Source organism: Lolium perenne, chromosome 4, assembly GCF_019359855.2.
Source record: "Lolium perenne isolate Kyuss_39 chromosome 4, Kyuss_2.0, whole genome shotgun sequence".
Classification (NCBI taxonomy): Eukaryota; Viridiplantae; Streptophyta; class Magnoliopsida; order Poales; family Poaceae; genus Lolium; species Lolium perenne.
In genome coordinates this window covers 127,881,450-127,895,406 of record NC_067247.2, presented here as the reverse complement: position 1 = coordinate 127,895,406, position 13,957 = coordinate 127,881,450, and the positions used below count along the sequence as shown (strand labels likewise).

The 13,957-nt window shown below is 46.8% G+C and overlaps 2 protein-coding genes across 2 annotated transcripts; both read left to right on the top strand.

The window, feature by feature from the left end:
- Positions 1-7,162: 7,162 nt before the first annotated feature.
- LOC127347176 (BTB/POZ and MATH domain-containing protein 1-like) lies at positions 7,163-7,852 on the top strand. The gene has a single exon (XM_051373392.1). It carries the CDS (start codon positions 7,163-7,165, stop codon positions 7,850-7,852), a length of 690 nt encoding a protein of 229 aa, XP_051229352.1.
- A 1,077-nt stretch (positions 7,853-8,929) lies between these two features.
- Positions 8,930-9,974, top strand: LOC139839110 (BTB/POZ and MATH domain-containing protein 1-like). The gene is made up of 2 exons (XM_071829156.1): positions 8,930-9,041; positions 9,688-9,974. Exons 1-2 carry the CDS (start codon positions 8,930-8,932, stop codon positions 9,972-9,974), a joined length of 399 nt encoding a protein of 132 aa, XP_071685257.1.
- The last annotated feature ends 3,983 nt before the right edge of the window (positions 9,975-13,957 follow it).

The window sequence follows — 13,957 nt, the reverse complement described above, 5'->3', positions numbered from 1 at the left end:
GGCATCCTCACATCGAGATGTTGTCCGGGGATGTGCCCACGAGGCTGGGTCTTTGTGTCCTTCCTCAACCTCAGCATTGACGCGACTTGACCTGGACGTTGTCAAACCGAGCTCTGATGATACCAACAACGACTGGAAGCATCCGGTGACGAGATGAGTATGCTTCTCGTGATGTGTATGCACATGTGCCTTCGCTGCACTGAACTCGTTCTGCATATATGTGCTTGCAAGAAAGGGCAACTAATATGTTTCTATTTGTTAGAGAGCTCTGAATAATATTATTATTTCGTCCTCTTATAGAATTTGCTCTCCTTACTCTTTGATGCTTTCATGATTAATAATGTCTCTTCATGATTATGTTTACATACGATGGATGCGTCAATGAAAATTTTCAGCTGAAGCTCCTGGTCCTCAAAGGTTACTGCTCTTTTTCATAGGGTTAGTGATCTCTTGCAGTTATATATGCATGCCGTGTGTGTTTCTCCAAAAATTAGGATTTACACTAACCATGCTATTGTAGTTCATTCACAGGACATTGATTCTTTCAAGATATAATTGCTTGGAAACTGGGAACTTTGTAGATCGTTTTTTTTCCTTCAAAATGGAGGGGGTACCCCTGGCCTCTGCATCGACTTTGTAGATCGGGTACAATCCTAGCCTCAAATCAGCTCTTGATTTATTCATTTTCAAAGAAGCACACTTGCTCAGCTATAAGTCTTGCTGTTCCAGTTTTTGTTCCTGTTACTTTTGTGGTGTTGACTGTGGTGGAAAAGGTGCAAACCTTCTTTGTATCACTTATGAATCATCGTGTTGCGTTACCAAGTCTTCATATGTATAGCCTATATTTGTCATTTGTTTGTTAAGCACTCCTTGTAGGATTCAGATGTAGCCAATTAGTTTCTACGTTATATGTCTTTGATTTGATGTAGCACTCCTTGGTGATTCAGATGTCGAGTTTGTTTGTTGTTTGTTTTGTATCTTGATGTGCTTTGAGCTGTGAGCATGCTTGAATCACCAAGGCATCTATACTAAAAATTTGAAAGACATGAACTGCCTGAATTAAACTGCTCTATTGAACAAAAAAAAGCAAGCTTCTATTTTTACTTTTTAGGTTCAGTGCTTTTTATTTTGTCATCATTAGCAGAATTACATTGTATTCTCTTGCATTGTGCAAACCATATATTTATTCTGAATTAAGGCAATTCAGTTTGCTATATGCTGGCTTTTGGGACTTGCATCACACTGACTAATATCTCAAAGTAGTTAGGAAAAACTAATATGCCTTTTCTATAATTGAGCATAGTCATAATCAAAGATCATAATAACACCATCCTATGTGCTACTGTAAATAGCCTAACATGTTTTAGTTGCTTGTTTTATCTTAGTAGCCAGGGAAATCATATGGGTTTCTTATTCTGATGACAGTAGAGTAGTTTAAGTGAGCATATGTCTGAAACCTAAATAGTCTTTGTTATACTCCAGTTGAACAGTCCAACCTGAATTTTCTTTGTTATTCTACAGTACAGTAGATGGAAAAAGGTTGGACTGTTCTACTGGTACTACTGGAGTACATTAGTTGCTTGTTTATCTTAGTAAAAACTTTAACCAGGCTAAACATAAGGGTTTCTGGTATTGATGAAACTACATTTGTTTATGTGCCAAGTGAGGCAACTCCATAAATGAAATGGTACTGAATCAAAGCAGAGATTGTCAAGTACTCCAGGGGTATCCTTTTGTTGTTTGGTCTATGCATGGTCTCTTAGACAAGGGGTATTTTTTTGTTGTAAATGCAAGGAAGATATAAGTTACAGAATCTATTATTACTTACGTTTTTGTGAGTTCAATTTAAATGAGGTGTGATGTGCCAATGAAAGGAACCATATAAAAGAAGCAGTTCTGGCCTTACAAGATTCTATGGTAGCTACTGACCTGTCCAGTGGCCACAATTATACAGTCATAATCATAACCAAAGTGCATTTTCTGTAATTGAGCATACAACCATAATCATACAGTTAGGCTTTGGAGTTGCTTGCTATAGTTAGGTTTTTTAGTTACTTAAAAACATATCAAGTACTCCATTATTTTTAAATTGTTGTACATTCTTAAGTTGTTATGATCTGAAAAAAAATCTATTCTCACCCATATAAGAGGACCTATGATTTCCCTGTGTATGATCTGAAATCCAATGCTGGAGTATCATTTTTTGCAGGATGTCTTTGGCGTGGCACTAGACACAAAATAAAATCTAGACAATCTCTAGGTGTTGAAGAAATGATGCAATCAGGTGAACACTGCTCAAAAGGTCAAGACCAATGAAAGGTCTTCCTGTTACTTGCGCAGGAGGAAGCGAGCTCCAGCAGCGGCGGAGCACAGGTTCCAGTAGCGGTCGCGAGAGGCGGCGAGCTCCAGCAGCAGCGGCGGAGCGAGGGAGGACTCGGCTCGCCAGCCCGCTGGCGCGAGAGGTTGCCGGTGCCAAGGGCGGGAGGCCCGCTGGCGCGAGGCTGCAAGGAGCGCAGGATTCCACCAGCGGGAACCTGCGAGCTCCACCGGGAGGCACGCCGGTGTGAGCCTGCGACGAGCGTGGGAGTCCGCCGGCGGGAAGATGCGACCGCGAGCGAGACTGTCTGCCAGCGGGTGGCTGCGATCCATTGGGGGCTTTCCAAAATAAGAAGGGTGAAAATGAAAAAATAGTTTTGAACTACACCTCCGACACCTAAATCGTGACTGAGGGAGTAGATTATTTTGCAACATTATACGGCAATCCCTTTCTATCATGGAAATTTGCATGTGTATTATTTTTACATGTGCAGAAAAACATTTGTATTGTTTCCCGTGGCAATCCATGAGGACTGTCAAAGCTCAACTTGGCGATATCAGAGTCAGACATGCTACAATTTAGCGCAGTAAGAAGCTAGGAAATTGGAGACCTGTACATTACCAACTCGTAAATTACTGCATGGTAATGGAGTTTGTTTCGAGGCAATAGTTCTGATATCATATCCACTTGTTGTTTTTTCACATAAAAATGTTGTTTGTTGGTTGCCTATCTATCCCTGACTACAGGTTAGGGAAATTACCTTTATGACTCACTCTCCCAGCCATTGAGATACTTGCATAACTGAAGGATCTCTTCCATCTTTTTCACACCCTTATTCACATGTAGGTCCACGCACGCTTATACTCTCCCTTGCAAGCTAAATCTAGCGGTTGTTGCCTTTATTTGAAAGATTGCATCCCTCTTCTGACGACTTATTGAGCAAAAAATACAATCTTGCTCTTTCAAAATTGTGGTGCATTTGCTCTAATTGTGTTTGACAAAATGACCGTGCAATTACTTTAGATCTTTTCTGAACAAATTTTTCTTTGACTCTCAGTTTAGTGTTCATATTTGCCGAATGTTCGGTGCTTGATGACCTAAAATTCAATTGTTTCACTTATGCCAAAAATACTTTGTTGACTCTAGACTTGACTACTATTGGCTGTTAGATAACTTCAAATTATTTTGGTTGGTATTCTGGCTCAACATTTAATTTATTTCCAGGGTGCAATACTGCAGTTTTTAATCGATTACCAACAAGTGATGGTGTAATATCTCTTCAGCTGTTCAGAACTTTCTGAACTTGAGTGAGATTCTGCAAAAAATAAAATATTTAAGGAGACAATGCTCATTATCTACTTCAATCTAGATTATCAAAAAGATAGTGTGTTTGTCATCAAGTGAAAAACTCATGAGATTGATTTCATTGTCAATTGATATTGAAGGATGCAGGTTTGTGGTGGACACATTAAATTTTTGCTCTTTTCTATGGCGGCATCCCATTATAAAAGGATAATTAGGTGTGTTATGTGCATTACCATGACCTCCATCGATAATAGTACGAGCTCTCCTTTTCAGTTTTACTGTTGTAAATCAAATTCTACTCACAAAACCACAAGGAAGGTGCAGTGCTGGACTTGCAAGGTGAGTAGCACACATAGAGATGGAGGAATGAGTGGAAATCGAGGCGAAGTCAACATATAGTTTTGAATTTGGAATATTGCTGGAGCAAGTGGGGTTGGGTGATGTTGAGCCAGAAGTTGTATAGCAGAGATGTTCATGTTAATATATTTCTAGATAAAAATTTGCATAACTGCATTGAACATGACACACATATATTTGGTGACATTGATTGACATCCGTTCCAATTATGAATTCCTTTGGTTCATTAAATTTGCACTGGTTTATATGGAATTATGTTTGTTCACTGTGGTTGTGGATCCGTTCACAATTTGGTCCGCTGATGTTGCAACATTTAATGGATGTATGCTATTCCAATTATATATGGGATGCTTTTCGGCTCCAATTTTTGTTCCTCTGTAAGACGGTTAGAGAGATCTCACCGAGGAGACGTATATAGTACATGAAAGGATCAACTTTTTTTTTGTACCGACAAAGACTAAAAATCAAAGTTGAGATAGTAGAGAAGGGAGAAACAACGTGAGGTGCCATTTGTTGTGTTGTTATAATTTTTTTGATGTGTTGTTATAATTTTCTGCTTTCATATGTTTCATTTGTTTTCTCCCGTAGCAACGTACGGGCATTTCTACTAGTCGACATAAATATGTACACAGCTGCCAGATCATCTCACGTTCGGTGACAAAACAATCTATCCAATCTCTACAAATTCGTCCAAATTGAACTCTCCCCATATCTCATGGAATCCTCACCCAGGATAGACATACAGTAGCAACTCAAGACAGCAAGGTGGAGGACTGCATTTAATTAACATGTATTCCCAACATTCTCCATTTATCTTACGGTCTGACCACATAGCCTTTTCCATTTCGATCAACCATATATGCGCGTGCCATTTCTTGATAGTGCTCACTTGTATATTCTCGCTGATTTGTCTCAATTCAGTCCCACCAATTCCTCTGCTCTTGCTGATTTTTTAGTGGTCACTTTTAGCTTGTCGGTGATTTTATCTCAATGATCTCTTTCTATGTCAGTTTCCATTATTTGTTCTCTTAGTCCTGCACAAGCCTGCTCCATCTCGTGTGCAAGCGAACATCGTTATTCTAAACACTTTATACTGAGGTGTCGTGGATGAGGCTCATTAGAGAAACCCAGATTGAGAGCCCCAATGTCCACGCAAATACCATCAAATCCACAACACACCCTCTTCCCCCACCATCACTGGCTGGGGTCGCGGGCGGCAAGGAAATTGGCGCGTGGGTCGAGCGAGGTTAGGGGCGGACGGGGCTTGCCTGTGCCGCGCGGGTGCGACCATCCGTGCGGCCGAACGCATGGACGGCATCGAGAGCCCCTGCCTCCCGCACCCTCCAGCTCCAGGTTTTCGTACGGAAAAAACAGCTTGGAAATACAGCCCTGCCTGTACGATTCCCTTCCACAATACGCGCTAATCACATCGCGCGAACACATCCACCAAACACACAGGTCCGCCCCAAAATCACATCCACCCTAATGAAATTAGAAATAGGGGACGTTCAAGCACAACAATCACAACAGAGATAAATTTTTCTCCAAGAAGAGTAACTGCATACTCAGCCTCCAATGGATCATCGCAGCAATCACCACAAGTCGCCGATGGCTTCTTCAAGTAATCATGGGCATGATGATGGAGATGAATCTCACGCACAAGAGACCTAGAAATCAATTGTATTCAGATTCTTGGTGCCCTTTGGTGTAAAAATTCACTTGATTGGTTGGAAATTTGAGGATGTGTCGATCTAGCTGGGATGTACTTTTTGTCTTCCAATTTCTTCTCTACAGGGACAGCGTGTGTCGATGGGCTCATCGTGCTCCAGTGGCGACGAAGACCATGTCCTTGCCGATGTGGTTGCGGGGAGAGGCCGATAGCGGAGAGACGGAGGTGCGGCCGGCGTCATCCAACGCCGCCGGCGGGAAAGGGTCGGGGTCGGAGGAACAGAAGCGGGGTCCCTTCGTCGAGCTCTAGGCTCCACAGCTCTGACCCCGAGGTGGTCGGTGGAGCAGCGACGTCCGTCGACAGGATGGGCGGACGGCCGGAGGTACAGGAGCACGGCAATAGGTCTGGTCGGACGGCTCAACTTCCATTTGGTGCTTGTCTTCCAGTTCCAGTTCGAACACAGCTGAGGAAGAATACGGAAAGGGGAAAGAGGAGAGGTGCTTGTATCGTACAGGGGAGAGGGATACGGACGGGGCTTGTTGTCGTTGTTTTTTTTTCTGAACAAAAGATACGGAGCTGGAGGGTGCGGGAGGCAGGGGCTCTCGATGCCGTCCATGCGTTCGGCCGCACGGATGGTCGCACCCGCGCGGCACAGGCAAGCCCCGTCCGTTAGGGGCGGGCAGCGCAAGATGATGCAGGGCACTGGTGGTTGCTAGCGCTGGCGCATGTGGTGCGCGCGCGGGCTCGAGCCTTGACTGCGGCCTGGAGCGGAACCAGGCGACGCGATGTGGAAAGCTGCAGCGGCTAGCGGCGCTCGATGATTTGGTGTGGCCGGACGCGCGTGTTGCGACGGCGGAAGGAGCAGATGGTGGCTGCCGCCTAGGTCGGCGCAAGGCGAGGCTGGCGCTGGGCCGCGACTTGGCTTGAGCGGCAGCAGGATGGATCTGGAGGTGGGCCAGGCGGAGGAAGCTTGCACGCTCGGGCAGTTGCGGGCGAGCTGCGCGGCTGGAGCGGCTTGGCGGCGGGTGGCCCAGGCGGCGCGGGCCTGGCTGCTTGCGCGTTGGGCGAGCGGCGCGGGCGGGTCCAGACGGCTGCGTGTTGACCCGCTCGGGTCGAGCACGCCATCCACCCACGCGACACATCTGGAGTTATTCCTCCATATCAATCGTGGCTGCGGCGGCAGATTGATTGAGCCGGAGATCGAGCTGTGTTCTTTTAGGCTGGAGAGAGGAGAAGAAACCAACGAAACGGTTCAGTGGTAAAGGTGCGTATTATGTGGTTTGGTGGGAGGGTAAAACGGTAAAAGTGAGAACGGACGAACAAGAAGCCTTATTTTCTTTATTATTAGGTATAGATTCAGACACATATCTTGACAGGGCCTTGTTGCGCGATCGGTTGCTAATTACAAGAACCGGATTCCCGACGTGCCGTAGTTGGCTCTGGAACAATATCGATCTCTTTATGCAGCAATCCTCCACAGGTTTGTCGCCAAGATTATTAGGGAAGTGTTGGCCATGGGGAGCAGCATCCACGAGACGACGCGATCGGTCCACTCCGACGCGCCCAGAGTGTCGGGCACGCACGAGTTCACCATCCGCAACTACAGCCGGACCAAAGGCATCGGCATCGGCCAACCCATCTACTCCGGCAACTTCACCGTCGACGACCACGAGTGGAGTATAGAATTCTACCCCGACGGCTGCAGCTTCTTCGACTGGCGCGACCCCGCCTTGTTCGCGCGGCTGGTCCGCATGCCAGTCAGCCCCTTGCAGGCCGCCGTCAAGTTCCAGCTCATCGACCCCCGCAACGGCGCCGGCAAAGTCCTCTACGGTGTCAACCTCGCCGTGGCCACGTTCGATTATCACGCCTACTGCTGGGGCCTTCGCCGGTTCATATCGCGGAAGCGGCTCGAGGGGGCAGACCTCGGCGCCCTCCACGACGACTCCATCACGGTGCGCTGCACCGTCAGCGTCCTAAAGCCGGAGGCCCGCGTGGCTCTGCTGGGCCGCGTCGAGGTGCCCGTGCCGCCGTCCTGCTTCGCCGAGAACGCCGCCAGGTTCCTCGCCACCGGGAGGGCCCCTTTCGACGTGAAGTTCAACGTCGGCGGCGTCGTCATGGAGGCGCACCGGCTGGTACTCGCGAGCCAGTCGCCGTGGTTCGACAGCCTGCTCTACGGCCACTGGGGCGACACGTGTTGGGACTGAATCTTTCAGCCCCTGCTTCTTCTACCTCTGAACTCTCACTATCTCTCTTGTTTCTCTCAACACAACACACCCGTACACACACTAGCTAAGGAAGGAGACAAGGCTTTGCCAAAGACACTTCCTTGGTTTCCAACCGTGACTACATTTTCTCTTCTTTCTCATTACATCAATATGCAGATTACAGTGATCTATATATGGACTGACACACACACGGCCGGGTGCCACACCGGCCACTAACTCCACGATGCACGCACACGCACACCACTAACAGCTAGCCTAATCTTCTCCTGAAATCTCTCTAGGCTCCAATTGACCCGGCCACACATACACATCCAGCTAGCTAATAGATCGACTCGCTCATGCACCATGATCACCGTACAGTCAGCAGCCTTTCAGTACTTGCATACAGCAGCTTCACGTCACCATCGGCATCTCGCCGAGCTTGCCGCATCACACGACGACTTAGCATCTCACCATGTATGCCTCACTGAAAGTCCATCGGCTTCATACGCGTCGCACGTAACACCTTGCCAGACTGCTACAAACTGCTAACGAGAACACACCTTCTATGTACATGCAAATGAACTAGACAAATGCAGATACATATCAAGATTAAAAGCTAACATTCTCCCCCTTAATCTTGATTCTTCAATCTTCACCAACTTCAAAAGAGAGCCGGCTCATCGACCAGCAGTGCCTTATCGTGGATGGCATCACGCCACTTCTGACCGGCAGCACGCCGATCCTCGTGACAGCCTCGCGCCGTCGTGCATCTTCTCAGCGGTATCACACCGCAGTCTCCTCGCAACGGCATCACACCGTCGCCTTCTCGTGGCAGCATCTCGCCGCCTCTTCTCCTCGCGGCATTGCACCACAGCCGGCTGCTAGCAGCACCACGCCACCAACAACCTTCGCCTCGCGCCGTCGACCACCACATCACATGGAGTTCGTCGCCGCCACCGTTGTCGGCTTTAGCGGCATCCCACCGCCCATCGCCTTGTCGCCGGCTCGCCGCAGCATCACACCGCGGTCTTCTCTTGACGTGGATGACGCCTTCTCGACACCGATCACCACGCTATGCCCATCCAGCAGCATAGCGCCCGCACCAGCCTCATCGCTCAGCTGACCTCCATCTTCCATGGAGTGCGCCGCGCCACCGCCACAGATCTTTGTGGCCCTGATACCAATTGTTGGGACTGAATCTTTCAGCCCCTGCTTCTTCTACCTCTGAACTCTCACTATCTCTCTTGTTTCTCTCAACACAACACACCCGTACACACACTAGCTAAGGAAGGAGACAAGGCTTTGCCAAAGACACTTCCTTGGTTTCCAACCGTGACTACATTTTCTCTTCTTTCTCATTACATCAATATGCAGATTACAGATCTATATATGGACTGACACACGCACGGCCGGGTGCCACACCGGCCACTAACTCCACGATGCACGCACACGCACACCACTAACAGCTAGCCTAATCTTCTCCTGAAATCTCTCTAGGCTCCAATTGACCCGGCCACACATACACATCCAGCTAGCTAATAGATCGACTCGCTCATGCACCATGATCACCGTACAGTCAGCAGCCTTTCAGTACTTGCATACAGCAGCTTCACGTCACCATCGGCATCTCGCCGAGCTTGCCGCATCACACGGCGACTTAGCATCTCACCATGTATGCCTCACTGAAAGTCCATCGGCTTCATACGCGTCGCACGTAACCCCTTGCCAGACTGCTACAAACTGCTAACGAGAACACACCTTCTATCTACATGCAAATGAACTAGACAAATGCAGATACATATCAAGATTAAAAGCTAACAACACGCGCGTAGTGGAGATCGGAGGCACCAGCCCCGAGGTGTTCAAGGCCGTGCTCCACTACATCTACAACGACCAGCTGCCGGACGGGGCGACCGCGGACGAGGAGGCGACGCGGCAGCTCTTCGTGGCCGCCGATATGTACCTGTTGGAGAGGTTGAAGAAGATGTGCGCCAGCAGGCTGTGCCGCTTCCTCCAAGATGGCACCGTGGAGAGCATCATGCAGCTCGCGGAGGCGCACTCTTGCATCGAACTCCAACAGGCGTGCAAAAGCTACATGGCTAAAGGATTGCCAATATAGCATAGCTAAAGGTTTGAAACCCTTTTTTTTTTCTGGCACGGTTCACTACTTGAATATGAGGTATTTCGAGTTGATATTTTGCACCGTTGGCAACGTATAGTATTGTCTTTATCTAGGATTATTTTTATATTTTTAAACTGTAAAATATAGATTACAATTCTTTTTATAAATAGGGTTTCATGATGATCATGGCTTCATTCTGTGCCGTGCCGTTGTTCATCACGATGGACATGTTTCACTGTCAAAGCTACAATGATTATTTCTTTTTTGCATAGAAGATCTAGAATTGATTTTTAGATAAAAGTCCTAAGGCTGGTCATAGTGGGGAGTAACTTAGACTAGTAACATATGACATGTTACTAGTCTAGGTTACTACCTTCATAGTGGGTAGTAACTTACATGTGGTGTCATGTATTGTGTCATTTATTATATTGTAGACTCATCTTGCCTTGGGGTGTGTGATGTTATGGTAACATAGCTAGTTACCACCTCACTTATTGGAATGCCATGTCACTAAAATACCTTGAGATGTGTGATGTTACTAGCTATGTTACTCCACTATGCGCAGTCTAAGCCCGACTTTAAATTAATAAAGCCTGGAACCAACACATAGTTTTACATGCTGTTGCATACAAACTCGCCAAAGAGCTAAACTAGAGGAAGGATCAAATGTAGGATACAGAGATAGCACAAAACGTTCATGATCTAACAAGCCATAGAAATTAAAGAGCTGCAGAAGAGGCCGTCTATAGAGGCAAGGACCTAGACATATTATGGCGACTCCCACCTCCACCTCGGCGGCTCCCTCCTCCACCACGGCGACTCCCTCCTCCACAGCCAACCATGTCCTCTTCCACTAAGATGATGCAAGGATGGATCCTCAAGAACTCTCTGCCTCGTTGGATTTCTCCCATGAAATCTCCCTCTCACGCAAGGTCTGTTCCATTTTCTCCACCCCGATCCACCCTATCTCTGTTAATGGTTTTCACCCCGTGGTCTCCTTTGGCCGAGCTGCTTTTCGATTAGGTCTACCCAATGTTGAGGTTGCTCTTCAATCTTGCCTTGGTTCTGTTGGAGCTAGCCTCCGCATCTCACAACTTAATGATCGAGTTTTTAAATTCTCGGTGAATTCTAAGGCCATTGCCTTTTTCATCTATCGACTCCGATCATTTACTTGCTCAAAGTTCATTTGCTAATTTCACCTATGGGGATCTGGTGGTGCTACTTGGCGTTACAAGCATTTTACTTGGTTATCTGAACAATCCAGTGAATGGCATTTGGTAACTCGCTGGATTTCTCTCCTCACCGGAGCCAACGCCGTGCCGATCAGGGCCAAACGGTATTTCGTTGACGTGGTCACTCGTCCATGCCCCGATCCACGTTCCTCGGATCACGCGTTGATTTACTGCTCGCCTCTCTTTTTGAATCGCCAAGCCTCCACGTCACCCTGCCCTTCACACATCTCGCCCACCCCATCCCCTTCACCGCAGCCCAACTCTCCATCCTCTCACCCTTCATCCCATCCTCCTCCCCGCACCACTTTGCCCTTAATGGGCTGCACCAGATGCCTTGACCCACTTCATCAACGGCCCAATTGCAAGTCCAAGGTGAGATGCAAGGCCCGCTGCAATTATGGACATATCAGAAAAAATTGTTTGCGAAATAAAGGGAAAACCCTGATTTTTCTCATTAAATCAAAACCACCTGAGAAGGAGACACATTCATCCCCTGTCTTTACCCCTGCCGCTCCGCCTCCTAACCCTACTCCATCGGCTGCACCGCCACCACCTCCGCCACCTTGCTGCCACCGTGTCGACGACGGCGACTCGATGGCGAACTACCCCTGTGATCCGCATCCCCACCTCCCTCCTGGCGCGGACATTGTGCCGCACTGCGCTCACCGTTGACGCAGGGCTTTCCACGTCTTCACAAAAACTCCCCTGCTCAACTGCGACGATTGGGCGATTGTCGTCCTCGAGCCTGTATCCGACCCTGCTCAGTTCGTCGGAGACACTGCTCTGATCTGAGGCTTCCTCAACAATCAAGGACACCACGTCCGCCAGATGACTCGGTCTACAATGGGTGCAGCTTTGGTACAGTTCTCTGACACCTGTTCTAGGGATGCAACGATAGATCATAGTCCGTTTTTCATTGGTGATAGTATCCTCAGAGTTATCCCCCAGAATCGTGGCTTGAACCATAGGAACTGCACTTTGCTCATGATGTTTGGTTAATTATCCCCAAGAGGCATGGCATCTGGAGAAGATTAAAGAATCTGTTAGTGAACTTGGCAAATTCCTTGTATGGAATCGTGATGGTTCAAACAGAGCTAGAATTCGTGTTAAGATTAGAGTGCCAGATCTTATAGAAGTACCTATAAGCCTTGTTCTATGTCAGAACACTAGTGATGAAGGGCATGGACATGCTTGGACAGTAGTAAACTATGTATTGCAAGCTAAACTCATTGGAGGGCTTGGTGGTGATGAAGATCCTCTGCCACTTGATGGAGGAAACCCCATCCACTACCAAACCTGCCATTTGGTGGAATCTGGGATGATATGGTTCATGATAACAACAATTTGCATGGCAATGTTGCACCAAATATGGGAAATGCTGCACCAGGTGCTGATGGGGAACCCATGGTCCACACTCCTCCACAAGATTTTGTGCAGAGCAACCAAGATATACAGCCAATTGTAGAGGCAGTAGACGCACTAGCTGCCTACCATAGCATGCTCACTAATGTGCTTTCTGCTTTCCCTGATGCTCTGGAGAAACTTAATAATGGAAATGTTATAGGAGCTAGAATCTAGATGATAGATGTATCTGCTCATGGTTACTCAGAAAGAAAATGTGTTGTCACAGTGCATACTGCACAGGAGGCACCTGCCAATAAATCTTGAGTCATCATATCTAAACTTTATGACATCCAAGATGCAGTAGCACCTGAACATTTTTCTACACATGTTGTTGATAATGTGTACATGCTAGATGTGTGTATGGCTGATGCCCTAGATGGTTTCAACAGCACAACACTTGATACCCATGCAGGCAAGAGAAAGATTGACCAGGCTCCTGTTGATGTGAAGGAAGTCAGACACATCAGAAGAATTGCTCTTATTAGTGCTGGGTACAAGGACAAGGAGGCAGCAGATGCAGAAAATGAAAAAGAACATCAGAAAGGTAGTAGGAAGGAGAAGGAGAAGAAGAAGACTTCTACTAGGGTGACAAAGAAAAACCTTAGCACTGAATTTGAAGTGGAAATTATAGATAAATCTGCACCTCCTCCTCCAGAACTAGCTATCAAGACTATCCAGAGCATTGCAGTGGACCAGTGTCAGATCCCTCTAGTGAGGTGACTGATGAGAAGCTTCTTGCCAAAAATGGCTAAATGTATTGCCATATGAAAATTGATCAGTTGGGCTATCTGTCTTACAGCCTAGTTATCCCTATTCTATTATCATGTTTTATTTGTTCTCTCTTGATGGGAGAACCTACTTTGTAATATGTGGCAGACCTTCAGTCATATTTGGAAGTACTGTCAGATACTTCTGGTGTGCCAGTGATGTCATCTATATTTGGCATGTAATAACAGATATATTTGTCAGTTTTATCAGTTACTCTTGTTATGGCAGTGAGGTATGTTTTATTTGGCATGTGATGAATTTTCAGTATCCAGTGATTGTGATCTGTGATGTTGCTCTGGAAATCCCTCTATTTTATCCAGTGTTTAATTTATATTTGTAAATGGATTTATATGTGAAGAAGAATGATTGTCAGTGGACAGTTAAACTGCCACTAAGCTTGTATCATACAGAATGGTTTATTAAATGAGTATCTCATGGAATATGCTTCATTGGAACATTAGAGGGATTAATTTCCAAGAGAGATGGGATGACATCAAGCAAAGAGTGGAGGAATGCAATTGTAATATCTTATGCTTGAAATAAACAAAAGGGAGCATTTTGAATTATCATACCTGA